Source organism: Watersipora subatra, unplaced genomic scaffold, assembly GCF_963576615.1.
Source record: "Watersipora subatra unplaced genomic scaffold, tzWatSuba1.1 SCAFFOLD_210, whole genome shotgun sequence".
NCBI lineage: Eukaryota > Metazoa > Bryozoa > Gymnolaemata > Cheilostomatida > Watersiporidae > Watersipora > Watersipora subatra.
The window spans coordinates 36,537-51,968 of NW_027045368.1; the positions used below are offsets into that span (position 1 = coordinate 36,537).

General features: G+C 39.5%; 2 protein-coding genes across 2 annotated transcripts; both read left to right on the top strand.

Moving 5' to 3' along the window:
* The first annotated feature begins 8,201 nt into the window (after positions 1-8,201).
* LOC137410380 (uncharacterized) lies at positions 8,202-11,834 on the top strand. Its single transcript, XM_068095806.1, has 7 exons — positions 8,202-8,493; positions 8,713-9,082; positions 9,357-9,801; positions 10,027-10,236; positions 10,392-10,538; positions 10,683-11,094; positions 11,731-11,834. Exons 1-7 carry the CDS (start codon positions 8,202-8,204, stop codon positions 11,832-11,834), a joined length of 1,980 nt encoding a protein of 659 aa, XP_067951907.1.
* A 563-nt stretch (positions 11,835-12,397) lies between these two features.
* On the top strand, positions 12,398-12,790 carry LOC137410381 (uncharacterized). The gene has a single exon (XM_068095807.1). It carries the CDS (start codon positions 12,398-12,400, stop codon positions 12,788-12,790), a length of 393 nt encoding a protein of 130 aa, XP_067951908.1.
* Positions 12,791-15,432: the final 2,642 nt, after the last annotated feature.

Sequence of the window (15,432 nt, forward strand, 5' to 3'; positions counted from 1 at the left end):
GTGACAAGCTTGATGATGAAAAGCAATGTGAGCAATTTTGAGGGGCAAGTCGACAACCACCAGCCTGTTTATGGAGAGACTTTCGCAAAGTATCTTAGATGAAACCAGCTGAGGAGCCATTGTATTGACAAATGAACAGGAATGCATCTACCTAGTTTTGCCAATGGGAGCAGTGTTCCTGATGGCAACTGAGGTAGATGCATGTCTGGCCTATGTTAAGTGTTTGTTTGTGGTTAACCAGAGGTACCACATCCAAGCCCATTCATAAGTTGGGGTTCTGGTGGAACGTCTGTTACGGCTGCTCTCATCATTGATGACAACAACCTCTGCATTGCAGATGAGACTTCTTCAAATGATGGGGATAGTCAAGAAACAGCTTCTCTAGAACTCCAACTGATGGTATCTCGGCTGGTGTCGCTAGTACTCAATTAAAATATTTTCTCTTTTATAATTATTTGTAAACACTTACATGTAAATACTTCATTGCAAAACAGTTCATTTTTAACCTTTTTATTCATATTATAGCTTTAAAGTTATCATAATATATTTTGCTTATACATATATTTAACCTCAGTATTTCGTGAAAATAAAAATAAGAAGTTCATAGTAATCAGTTTACTCAAGTGTGTAATTGTCTTCTCCTGGTATAAAATTACAAGTGATTTAAAAATGACAGTACCATGAGTGAACAGGGAGCATCCATAGCAGCACAGCACTGAATCACAGAACGATTTAGTTTTAGTTATTTCCACAAAAAGCATCCCTGTACAACAACTCGACTATCAATCATAATATGATTGAAGAAACCCTATTATACCTGTACCACAGCTCAACAATCAATCATAATATGATTGAAAAAACACTAGCATACCTGTACAGAAGTTCGACTATCAATCATAATATGATTGAAAAGGCACTAGCAAAGCTGTACAAAAGCTCAACTTTCAATCATTACATGATTGATCAGGCACTAGCATACCTGTACAAAAGCTCAACTTTCAATCATTATATAATTGAACAAGCACTAGCATACCTGTACAAAAGCTCAACCATCAATCATTATATGATTGAAAAGGCACTAGCAAAGCTGTACAAAAGCTCAGCTATCAATCATAATATGATTTAATAGCCACAGTATGCGTTGGCATAGGTAAATCATTATTAAATGCAAATTAAATCAATTTTGAGTACAGTTTTGTCACCCGAATTTATATTTATTAATGATTTAAAATTCAATCAAAATTTCTCTCTGTGTATGGTATGCATCATCATATATCTATGGTATGCATCATCATCATATATCTATGGTATGCATCATCATCATATATCTATGGTATGCATCATTATATGTCTATGGTATGCATCATCGTCATATATCTATGGTATGCATCATCATCATATGTCTATGGTATGCATCATCATCATATGTCTATGGTATGCATCATCATCATATATCTATATATGGTATGCATCATCATTACATGTCTATGGTATGCATCATCCTCATATGTCTGTGGTATGCATCATCATCATATATCTATGGTATGCATCCTCGTCATATATCTATGGTATGCATCATCATCATATATATATGGTATACATCATCATATATCTATGGTATGCATCATCGTCATATATCTATGGTATGCATCATCACCATATGTGACAGATCGTGTCATTTTCAATACAAACGAGGTCAGATCACAAAATTGTTTTTTAGCCCACCGTAATAGAGAATTTTCTCAGCTTTTCAAAACTGTTTTCAGAATTGAAATCGAAGCAACTTAACCTGAGATACAGGCTTTTATCGAAAAAGGTGTTAGTCAATATGGTCAACACCACAAATTGAGAAATTTGTCTTTAAAGTTGATGGATTGAATATTAAACAGTATCATTAGTTGACGTTTTGCAATGTCATAGTAACCGTACGCTACAGACATTATATTTTCATGAATGTTGAGATCTATAGGGAAGAGAACATGGTGAACAATATGAAATAGATCCCGATGATGTCACTTCAACTCGAATACATAAAACAGTGAGGTCAAGGTCACATGTTGTGTCGTTGAAAAGGAGCACATCGATGCACAGTAAAGGAGTTACTACCAAAATGTGTTGCACATTTGCACATGATTATTTTGAGCATGAAATTAATGCAAATGTATCAGTGTTAGAATAATAATCCAATGCACTCACAGAACTTTTACTGAAATGAATGCGTTAGCGTCTTTAGGGTAGGCGATCTAGGCTTCTGAGCCCGGGGAGACAATTTGAGATCAATGTTACTTGTTTAGTAGCTAAATTAGATTCAAATTAAAGCACGTTAAAATTGATTAAAATATTATCAAAATAACATGAATATAATATAATAATATAATATCAATAAAAAAATAATCTAGTAGCACTGCTGCTACTGTCTGAATGACGTTTACGTTTCCGTATCGGGGTGATAGAGCTAGCCTTAGTAGACTTTTTAGTAGTCTTTTTTGGATTTTGCGGCGGTTGAGCTGTGATGTATTGAGTTGACGTATTGAGCTGTGATGGCTGTTGAATAGGCGCTGGGCACGCAATATCTCTTTTGCTCTCATCACATAACTATCTGATTTCTTTGAAAATATATTGCTGCCTTTCAACACTCAGACAAGGAGGCGGAATGATTTCAGGCCACCCTGACCTGGCTGACTCTGCAGACATAAGCTGTATATCTTCATTCTCCACGCTATTGGCATGCTTTTTTACTTGGACTCTGCCTGCAGCAAAACAACGATTACTGCACACACTGTCTATTAGTACTACACTTACATGTATTGTACAACATTATTGAATTTCTCTATGTTGTACTTTCAAAGCCAAAATTCAGGATGGCAAAGAACACAAAACAAAGTAGGCCTATAGCTAATCTTTCACCGATTAGATAAACTGGTGGTAGCTCTTAATTCGGCTGATCTTTTTGCTTTTTGCATGAAAAAATCCACTTCAGTCCTTTATTGGAACAAGCACATTGCCATGATCATCCATGACAAGCTGGGTGCTGTTTAGGCGAGCCAAGCCATTTACTACCTAAATAAATAAAACTCAGATTAAGTAACCAAGAACCTTTAGATAGTTTCTGTATAAATAGCGCATGCAAGATTTGAAAATTCTTACTTCACTAATTGACAAAATGAGAAACATACCTCACCTATATCAGAAAGAGAGGAACTCTGTTAGTTCTGTATTTCCTTTTTAGCAGGCCAAAGCAGTAATCGCAGCTGAACTTCGTGTGACCTGCGGCGATAAAATTCAGTTCAATCTCTTTGTACAGCCTGTTTGCAACGCGCCAAGCCATGTACTGAATTACTGCGTTGTTTTTATTCTGGCCATTAAAAAGGGTTTGATATACATAATTGTACCAATACATTTTCACTACAAACATGAAACTTCAAAACATTGGTTGTTGCTTGCATACCAACAGTTGTCAGCGTGGAACAAAGCTTTCTCTTCATCAAGGCAATAGGTTTCTAGATACTGATGAATATAAGATATGACGCTGCTGGCTCCTTTTGTCGAACAAGCAGTCTCATCAATCAGATAATTCATTTGTGCAGGGAAGGTGCCACAGACCACTCCAAATAGCGCACACATCCGAGTGGTTTTAAATTAGAGTGGCCCAGGTTGCTGTGGGTTGGCAGGGTAGTGGACCTAAGAATTAAACCAAACGAAAATTTGTTGTTTTTCTGTAGACATGCAAGTACATTGTACATTTACTAGTCATATTTTAATTTTTAAATGTATATTTTTGCTTATAAATTTGATCGTTTTTATAATTTTTAATTAGCATTTGCAATTGCTAATTGCGAATTGTTAAAACTCAGCAATTTTTCAACTTAAAACACTACATTCATAACTTTATACCTTGTAATAGTCGACTAATTAATGTTATATTTTGGGCTGCGTGTGCGTTATTAACGAAAACATGTAACAAGATTTGCGTTTTGCAACAAGCAATGTTTTAAAAAATGTTTTTGACCTACCTGCTGTGCATACTCATCGATCTTATTGTTTCGAAAAAACACTATTACATGCTTCTCTATTCTGTAAATTTAAATAATCCACATCGACCTCCTCAAATTCTTTCTAAAAGTCACCACCAACGATATCGCAGTTTTAAAACACGATACATAGACTGAATAACCGGAAATGAATTTTCGCCATTTTTGTCGTCCTTAGCAACCACTTCAAAGTCTGCAAAACAGTCTAATAAAGCATCCTAGCAAATCATACGCCTCAGAAACTGATTCCTGACATATGATTTGCCCTAGAAAAGTCATAACCTCAAATTCCAAAAGTCTATGCCGCATGGACAAGTTTCACTTTGAGAGCCTATTGCGCGCTATATGAAATGCCGCGTTTGTATTGAAAATGATACGCGCTGTCACATATATATATGGTATGCATCATCATCATATATATATATATGGTATGCATCATCATCATATGTCTATGGTATGCATCATCATCATATATCTATGGTATGCATCATCATCATATATCTATGGTATGCATCATCATCATATATTTATGGGATGCATCATCATCATATATCTACGGTATGCATCATCATCATATATCTATGGTATGCATCATCATCATATATCTATGGTATGCATCATCATGATATATCTATTGTATGCATCATCATCATATGTCTATGGTATGCATCATTGTCATATATCTATGTTATGCATCATCATCGTATGTCTATGGTATGCATCATCATCAAATATCAATGGTATGCATCATCATCATATATCTAAGGGATGCATCATCGTCATATATCTATGGTATGCATCATCATCATATGTCTATGGTATGCAATGCATAATGTGTTGTGTTGATATTTTGCATGTTGCTTTGCTCAAATGCAATGGAGGATGACAGCGGGTTCAATATTGAAATGCTATCACAGTCTGACACGCTTGTAGCTAGTAGTAGTACACTGAGTAGTCCAAGCACAAGTAATGTTGAAGTTATATCAACCAGAAAACGCACACCTGTGTGGGCATTGTTCTCAAAAGCCAAGGAAAATAAGAACTGCGTAATATGCCTGTTGTGTGCCGATACACAGACCAGCAAAGTTAAAACCAAGCACAGCTCAACCACAAACCTCTATTCACACTTACGTTATCATCATCCTGCTAACCATGCTGAGATTGCATCAGTGCCAGTCATTAGAATTGCCTCCAGACCCGCTACAAAGATAAAAGCCAGCCAATCCTCATTTATGAAGACAATGCAGCGAAAAATCCCTACAGCCAAAACACTGAACGAATTTTTCAACCTGTAGTTAGTTTGTTAAATCAAGTCTGTGCTAATTCAAATCAACAATACAAAGGAACAGCCAGCAGCCCTCTACCCATGACTGTGCGGGAAGTTCCAGCTGCTGCACAGTCAGCGACTGGGTGCAGGCTAATTTGTTGGCACTGTGGCAGCTGGTTGTTTCTCAAAGAAAGGATTTCATTCAATTCAAGCTGGTTGAACATGAAGTAGATTTGATCAAATATACTCACTTTCCATTCATATGCTATATTAGAGGTGCATTGACACTCTGTTAGAGAGAAAGGACAACTCCTAATTTTTTGGTGTTTGGACACGATTATCACTTTTGTATTTCTGTTTTTTGTGCGCAATGTCACAATACTCTATATCGAGAGAGCATAACTCCAAAGTTTCGATATGAATGATATAGATAGCTCACAGGGCAAACATATTGTTTTGGCATATGGTGTCATATTGCACAGCACTAGGTTCAACCATATTAGCTGCTCTCTTATTTTTCGATGAAGTTAAGTAGACTGATGAAGGGTAGTCATTCAGATTTTCCAGCTCATCAGTAAAATATATTCTTTTTTGTATGTAATCTTATCACCTGGCAACAAACTAACAAACCGGCACAAGCATTCCAAGCTCGTATCTAAACGAATTAGCTCTCAACGCTCGTAAAAAGCCTCCAGCTTTTTGTAGTATATCAGTCATTCACACCCTTCAACTATTTTAAAAGATTCCGATAAATGGACTTATGAGAGAAAGGGCCTGAGGCTACAAAAATTAATGAGTTTAAAAGGGATGCAAAACGTTTTTCAGTTTTACACAATTATGTGCACAATTGCTCAAGGAGTTACCTACTCTTGCTATATATCACCATAAAAATAGCTGGATCAAAATATCTTCAGTGATGGACTTTTTATATGGTTGGTTAAGACTATGCAGATTACAATGTGCTTCTTAGTCTAGACCAGTGATTCTTAATTATTTATTGTCATGTTTCCCCATGACTATAAGTAGTACTACTTGTCTATAAGGTTGTTATAAGTACACCTCTGTATGAAACTGTATCATTATTAATCTTCATGAAAAGATAAGAATATGCACCAGGTTGCAACAAAAGTAACTTTATTAACTGCCACAGATATGATTAAACACATCATACTGCTGCTCTGTGCGCAGTGTGAGTGCTCAGTGCAGACAAAACCTTCATACTCCAGGGCAAGTGTTCCCTGCACAAAATTAGAGAGTCATTGTTCCTTACTGTTAGTAGTGAAGGTGCAATAGCACTTTATCCATGTACAATAAGAAAACAAAAATGAAAAGCATGCAAAGCCTTGCTAGCTACTTATACAGTAATAAAATATTAAAACATAAATAAAATATATATAATATAAGATATAGAGGAAAAGATGAGAGTGTTAATTGTTTGTATTGTGATAATGATCACCAGTAGAACTCATATCACCATGAGTCTCTAGGTATATGGTTATTGATTTAGCCTCCTCTGCTTGGCTGCCACATCTAAATGTATACATGTTAGATATGAAAAGAGAATGCTTCCCATGGGATTCGAACTCAATACTTTTATTTCAACTGCACAACACACCATTACCCATACTAAATGATCACCCTTTCACATTTAGTAATAACCTTGCAGTTAGTTATTCCCCTTTGCAATCTCTCACAACACACCAGATTACCAGGGTGTTAGTTAATAATATAATTAGTAATGATGAGCCCATATAACAGCCTTTAGTAACATTGATATGACAGTTTACTGTTCTAGTACCAACAGGTCTGAAGGTAAAAGTTGGCTAGTCAAATGAGTTGTCTTCTGCTGCAGTTTTCTAGTTTATACGCACAGATGTGCATAATGGTAGAAGTCATAATAGACAGTCAACCCTTGGGCATTTGTTAATGTAGCAATTTCGTTTTTATTGTCTTGAAAATTTCAATAAATGAAAAAAAGTTTGTATATAATAACAATTCGAATAAACATAGTACCTTTTTAAAGTTTTAAATCACTGTAATGGATTTATATATAATATCTGCGATATGTTGGCCATTTTTGTTTGGCTGAGAATTTTGCCTTCTTCATGACAAACAACCGGTAGACTTGAATTACGAAATTATGAATCATGTGGTTTGCTAAGAACGGTGGTCAGCATGGTATTTCTGCTGACGCCGGAACTACAGCGTAAATAGCCTACACGTGAAAAGATAATGATTGGACCAAGTAAACAGAGACTTTAAGTTTATTGGTCTACCATTTATGTTTAGAAGGTATAAAATAATGTGTCACCTTATTTTTACTCAGTCTTTTTCCTGCTCTTATCTGAATATATTCTAAGCCTTATTCTATATTCAAGGTATGTCTTAGTCTGAATTAGTAAATAAAATGAATTATAACCTGTGAAATTAAGCTTGTTGTTATATCTATCAATCTAGATTGTGGATAAGAGACTTTACTCGCATGCTATGCTATTTTAGGCTATAACGGCTTATCACCGAACAGCGTTGGTCTATCAATATCTGATTTTCTCAGATATTGTTTGAGTTTGTACAACTTTCCATAGTCATCATATCAATATGTCAAGTTGATTATACTATGTCAATTGATTGTCTACAATTACACTAGTACTGTTCATCACAGTTTAGTGTAGCTGTGGGCAATATCAATAACCCGAAAGACATCCTTTCGGGGTTATGTGGCTATGCTAACACTGTTCATCACAGTTTAGTGTAGCTATCGTGGCTTATTTAAATATTAGGGTTAATATTAATCTGACAGCATTTAAACTATAGCCCGTGAGTTCTTGAAGGTGTAGTAATACATAGGTATTAGCGAAAATCCTTCACACTGGTGGCTGCAGTGGGATTCTATATAGTTTATAATGCCCCCGCGTCGGCGTCGTAAAGCGTCACCTGAACCAATGGCAGCAGGAGGCGTAAGTATGGACCAATTAGCTCAGGTTTTAGCTAACGTAAATTTAAATAGGCAAACAACGTTCAAGCTGCCCAGGTACGATGGTAGTGGAGATGTTGAATTATACTTGCAGCAGTTTGTCGACATCAGTGCTACTAATCAATGGGAGGAGGGAGCCTCCTTGTTACATCTAAAGTGCGCATTGGAAGGGGCGGCAGCGGCACGCAGCCGTGGAGAGACGCTTGAAATCATCTTTCAAGGTCTGCGGTCTCGCTTTGGAATTAGTCCAAGATAAGCTAGAGACAAATTGGGACAGCTAAGGTACGAGAGTAACTCATCTTTACATGTGCTGGGAGCTGAAGTAGAGCGGTTGGTAGATATTGCTTACCCAGCTGCTGGCCAATAAATTCGGGACAAATTGGCTATCGACTCTTTCACCCGAGCACTAAATCATAATGCGCTTCAGCGTCATCTGTTAGTGCTCCAAATAGACTCAGTAGCTGATGTTGTGACAGCTGCCCAGGAGTATTTCCAAGTGGGAAACAACTCTGGAAAATCTAAACACCAAGTTGCTTCTGTAGAAGTTGACCAGGTGTCAGTCAAAAATAAGTCACCAATGGAGCTGGTGATGGAGAAAATGTTGCAGCAAATAGAAACTAACACAAAGGTTGTACAGCAACTTCAACAGCAGAAACCCATCAATACGAGTAGATCTTCCGGGCAAGCCTCAAATAACGGACCAAGGATCCCTCTCCAATGTTATGGATGCGGGGGTCCCCATCTAAAAAGAAACTGTTTCGCCTTAAAAACACCAATGCCAAAGGCGGGAAACGGAGAGAGTCCAAAGCAGTAAGACCTGCTGACTGTGGCAATACTGATAGGTCAAAATGTCAGGAATATAGCAACGCTTCTAAATCGACATTACCCTAAAATGGCAATGATAGTCTCTTGTCTTTGGTGGTAGATGGACCCAATAGGGAGTTACCTCGTTCATCACATGTAACTGAACCTACACATATCAACCCCAGTTACTTCCTCCCAGGGAAGGTGACAGGCAGACCTGTTAATTTTCTGATAGACTCTGGTTGTACGTCTATAACATATCACAGCATGTGTTTGAAAGGATATCTAAAGGAGTTAGAGATCAGCTGATGCCAAATAAGTCTCAAGGAAGACTCACATATGGTAGTCAGATGGAGATCTCAGAGACAATCGAGTTGGCAGGAAGACTCAGAGATATTGCTTTTGTGTCTGAATTCTTAGTATGCCCCGTCACTGAGGATGCGATACTAGGAATGCCATTATTAGAAAACAATGCTTGTGTCATGGATTTTAGACTTCATAGTTTAAAAATGAAAGGCAGAGAGCTGAAGTGTGCTAATCGGTTCGGTGATCGACTGGAGAGCAAAGTTCAAGTGGTTCACAAAGTTACCATTCCATCCCATTCTGAAATGATAATGAAAGGTAGACTATGTGGGAAAACGACAAACAGAGTTGGGGTAGTTGACAGATGGGAGAAGAATCCCAAGGCTGCTCCTGGGTTGTTGCTGGGAAAATGCTTGGCAAAAGTAGGTGAGAAGTTGCAAGTCTCAATACGCTGAATTAATATAACACGAGCACCGATTGTGATAAATGCAGGTAGTTGCGTGGGGATGTTCCATGCGGTAGAGATTCCAAGCAATGGAGAGGTAGAAGTACGTCAAATAACAAATGTGGTAAATGAAAGTAACAGTCAAACTGAATATCATCTCTCAGTAGGCTCTATGCCTGAACATGTGGGCTCTGTATATCAGGAAGCAATAAAACTTTGCACTACTGACAGAGAAAGATGTCGTATTGGGAAGCTGCTGATGGAGTTTCAGGACGTTTTCAGCAGATCTGATGCTGATGTTGGTCGGACACATTTAATCAAGCACTTGATACCGGTTAAGCCAAGAACTCGGCCAATTAAGCAACCACCCCGACGCCTCAGACCTGAAAAGGAAGCGGAAGTTGAGCGGCAGGTAAAGAACTATCGGAGCAGGGGCTCATCACCCCGTCCAATAGTGCTTGGAGTTCGCCAGTCATCCTGGTGAAACGTAAAGATGGAAACTGGCGGTTTTGTATTGACTACCGCCAATTGAATTTCGTCACAGAACAAGACTGTCATCCGTTGCAGCGAATAGATGAAAGTATTGGCGCATTGGCCAGGAGTAAGATATTCAGCACCCTTGATTTGATATCCAGGTACTGGGAGCTTCCTTTAGATGAGGATGCACAGGACAAATCCTCGTTTGTAACTCGAGATGGGCTGTGGAAGTGGACGGTGCTTCCCTTTGGGCTCACCTCTGCTCCTGCTTGTTTTAGTCGCTTGATGGAGCGGGTGATGAGGGGTCTTCACTGGAAAACCTTGCTTTTGTATCTCGATGATATTATTGTGTTCAGTGAGGATATTGATTCGCATATATAGCTGTTATCAGCTGTATTCGAGTGCCTACGGGCAGCGGGTCTGAAATTGAAGCCTCGTAAATGTGATCTTTTTAAAGCCGAAGTGAAATACCTTGGTCATGTGATGAGTGCAGATGGTGTAGCTACCCACTCCAAAAAGATAGTGGATGTGAAAGAGTGGCTTGTTCCAAAATGTGTGCGTGAGCTGAAGGCTTTCCTTGGAACAGCTGGCTATTACCGCCAGTATGTTCCAAATTTCTCAGTTATTGCTAGTCCTTTGAATCGGATAACATCTTTGTCTGCTTCTTTTTGTTGGTTGCCTGAGGGTCAGAAATTGTTTGAGACCTTGAAAGAATGTTTGGTGACTTCAGAAGTTCTTGGGTATCCAGACCCAAGCCTTTCGTTTATTTTGGACACAGATGCTAGTGCCGAAGGTATGGGGGGAGTTTTGTCCCAAGTTCAAAATGGTGAAAAAAAAGTAATTTCTTATTATAGCAAGTCGTTCAGTCCTCCTGAACGAAACTATTGCGTAACTAGAAAGGAACTTCTTGCTGTTATTAAGTATGTTAAACACTTTCGACCCTATCTGTATGGTCGTCAGTTCCTCGTCCGAACGAACCATGCATCATTGATATGGTTGGCTAGAGGGAAAGAGCCTTTGTGTCAGGTGGCTCGGTGGTTAGAAATCCTAAGATACTTTCAATACAATATTCAGCACCGGAAAGGCGTCCGTCATGGGAATGCGGATGGGTTGAGTCGGATGACTTTCTCGGATTGCAAACAATGCAAAAGAATAGAAACACAAGATGGAGGTCCAACCAGAGCTGAGATAGTGACAGAACTTCTGGTGGATCAGAATATATCTTCTCTATTTCCACCATATAACGTTGATCGGAGTACTGGATCATCTCCGGTACTATCTCCTAGTTCTTTGAAAATTGAATGTGAGAATACTGTTCTTAGAAATAGCAAACCAGGGGACAAAACAACTGAGGGCTCATCTCCCTCACACTAAATAAAAACTGAGGAATCATCTCCTGCTGTTTTTACTATGACCTTTCCGTCTGTAGATGGTAAAGTTGTGAGGTTAGAAAAGCAGCAACCCAATGATGTTGCCGACATCTACGAAGCAGTGGAAAGCAGGCGAGATATTCTCCGAGAAAAACTGATATGAAAAATGATAGCAGGGAACTGCAAAAATTACATAGTTTATTACCTGATTTGAAAATCCTTAAAGGAAAGCTGGTATTGCAGATGAAGACAAACGGGCGAATGCGTAACTGTATTGTTTGCCCGACAACTGACCGGAAAGCAGTTATATGGGAGACTCATCGTCTTACCCATAGTGGTATAATGCGGACTGATCATCGCATTCGCATGCAGTGGTTTTGGCCAGGCATGATGTCGGAAATTTGCAAGCTTGTTCGTACTTGCGAAACTTGTCAGCTAACACAACACAGCACAGTTCGACAGTCCGAAAACCGCCAACAGCTATACAGCGGCCGACCTTGGCAAAAAGTGGCTGTAGATTTAGTAGGGCCATTTTCCCAAACTGAACGAGGGAACCAATAGATTCTGGTTTTGACCGACCATTTTACAAAATGGCAATATGCTCTACCTCTGCCTGACGCCACTGCTCCGGTTGTAGCAGAAGCACTTGATAGCCGTATCTTCTGTTACCTGGGATTGCCAGAACAAATACACTCCGACCAAGGCGCGCAATTTCAATCCGCCCTAATGGTAAAGCTTTGTCGGCTCTGGAAGATAGCCAAAAGTAAAACCACTCCCTACCACCCTCAAGGGAATAGTATGGTAGAGAGAATGAATCGGACGCTCGGGGACTCATTGCACAGTCTCCTGTTGGGAAGAGAACAAGAGGACTGGGATTTTCTGTTGCCTCAAATTATGAGAGGATTCCGTGCCTCACCCTATTCTGCAACTGGCGAGACAGCAAACTATATTATGTTTGGAAGAAAAACGCGACTTCCGGATCAAATCGTTTATGGTGTAACAGATAATGAAAATGTTACCACCCGACAATATGCCCTAGAGTTGCTGGAGCAACTTCAAGAGGCCCGTGACAAGCTGCGGCAGCAACAGCTCAAAATTCGAACAGATGATTCTGACTGACCTCCACTATACGAAGTCGGTGACTTGGTTAGCATGACACGAAAAAGAGAGAAGAGAGGGCAGAGCGAGAAACTTTGTCCTAAATTTGTTTGTCCTTTCTGAATCACTGAGGTGAGGCCTAACCACACTTACAAACTGAAGCGGAATGGTCAGGAATCCATTCAGAATGAAGGTCGACTAAAACCGTTTGTGGAGTGTGTGGAAGAAGCGGGTCAGGCTCCGTTTATCCCGGAGCCTGTGCGCCATCCTCACATAAAAGGAGCTAGAAAACTCAAAAAGGCACCTGATATTTTGCTTAGTTTAGAAGATTTTCCTCTGCTAATACCCAACTCAAAAGAGCCACAGTACACTGAGCAAGAGCTTCCGCGGAAGATGTAGTATAAGCGATCGCCCAGCCTGAGGTGTTAGAAGAAAGACTGAGACGTTCACTGAAACATTATCTTGTAGATCATGCAAATAAGTGATGGATCGTCTCCATTGCCACGGCTGTGATTGTCTCACAGGCCCATCTTGTGTTGGGAAGTAGTTAGTTACACACATATATATATATATATATATATATATAAATAAATATATATATATATATATATAGATATATATATATATATATATATATATATATATAGTAGGCTCAGTGAGAGATCTAACCACAGTTTGGAGCGTCCAAAAAGGGAAGCCACAATAGAAGCTCTAGAATCTGCCAAACAGCGGCTAGTAGCACTCTCGGCACGACTGAAGCGGTACACCAAAGAGCGAGATAACAAGAGAATGAACAAACTGTTCATCAATAATCCATCTAGAGTGTATTCCCAGTTCAAAGGTGAACTGCAGAGGCCAATGTCTGAGCCTCCCCGATCTAGCACTTCAAAGTTCTGGAAGGACATCTGGGAGAAAGAGACCACTCATAACACCACTGCAAATTGGCTGAAGAGGCTTAAAGAGAACCAACAACACACTGTGGCTCAGCAAGGACTCACCATCAGCAAAGACGACATTAAGTGCAGAGTGCAGCGTATGAAAAACTGGGCAGCACCTGGCCATGACATGATTCAAGCCTTCTGGTTAAAGAAATTGACATCACTTCACACTAGAATGGCTAAGCAGATGGAATACCTAATAGAACAAGGTGACCATCCAGAATGGCTGACCAAAGGACGAACTGTGCTTCTGATAAAAGATCCAAAGCAGGGGCCGATTCCCAAAAACTATCGACCAATAACGTGCTTGCCCACCACTTGGAAACTGCTCTCAGGAATAGTTGCAGACAAACTGGAAGAGCACATGAGTCACTATATGACCAGTGCTCAGAAAGGAATTGGGCGCAACACCCGAGGAGCTAAACATCAGTTACTGGTGGATCGGACGGTCTGTCAAGACAGCAAGAGAAGGCAAACCAATCTTGCCATGGCTTGGATTGACTACAGAAAGGCCTTTGACTCAATTCCCCATAGTTGGATACTTGAGTGCCTCAGTATGTACAATGTTCACCCTGCTCTTGTGGCATTCATCAAGATGTCAATGACCAAATGGAAGACGGAACTGGAGGCTAATGGCAAAAAGCTGGCGAGTGTACAAATTAAGCGAGGCATCTATCAAGGTGACTCCTTATCACCGCTGCTCTTCTGCATATGCCTAAACCCTCTAAGCAATATGCTGGAGGAGACTCAATATGGGTACCAGTTTAAGAGTGGCACCAAGATAAACCACCTCTTCTACATGGATGACATCAAGCTGTACGCTAACAAAGAAAGGGACATTGATTCGCTCATACACCTCACTCAGGTATACAGCAAGGACATCGGAATGACCTTCGGTATTGAGAAATGTGGAAGGCTAATTCTTAAGAAAGGCCATTCTATGCTCACAGATGGCCTAAGAATGCCAAATGGTACCATCAAAGATATAGAAGAAGGGTACAAGTACTTGGGGATTATGCAAAGCAACATCAACCACGAAGCCGAGGTACGTCACAAAGCCATTTCCGAATACAAGAAACGCCTTCGGCAGGTCTTACGGAGCCAGCTCAATGCCAAGAACCAAATCATGGCAATAAATACCTACGCACTGCCAGTAATAAGATATCCAGCAGGCATAATAAAGTGGACTGAGGAAGCCATCAAAGAAACAGATATATATATATATATATATATATATATATATATATATATATATATATATATACAAAAATCTATCACACTAGAGACGATCCTAAATGCAGGCTGTGCAAAGATGCACCTGAGACCATCCAACCCATCATTAGTGAATGCAAGCAGCTAGCAGGAAACACATACACTGAACGGCATAATCATGTCGCAGGTGTTGTGTATAGAAGTCTACGTGATGAGAATAGCCTTAATAAACCACAACTCTGGTGGAAAGCTCCTGGTAAGGTCAATGAAAATGACCGCGCTAAGATCCTCTGGGACCTCTACATCCGAACTGACTAGCATGTCCTAGCAAACCAACCAGATATAGTGGTGGTAGACAAGGAAAACAAGAAGGCTACTTTAATAGATCTAGCAGTACCCAATGACTACAATATAGCCAGCAAAGAAAAAGAAAAGGTAGAGAAATATCTCCCTTTTGGGGAAGAGATTGAAAAATGCTGGAATGTAAGAAAAACTGTAATCCCAGTAGTCATT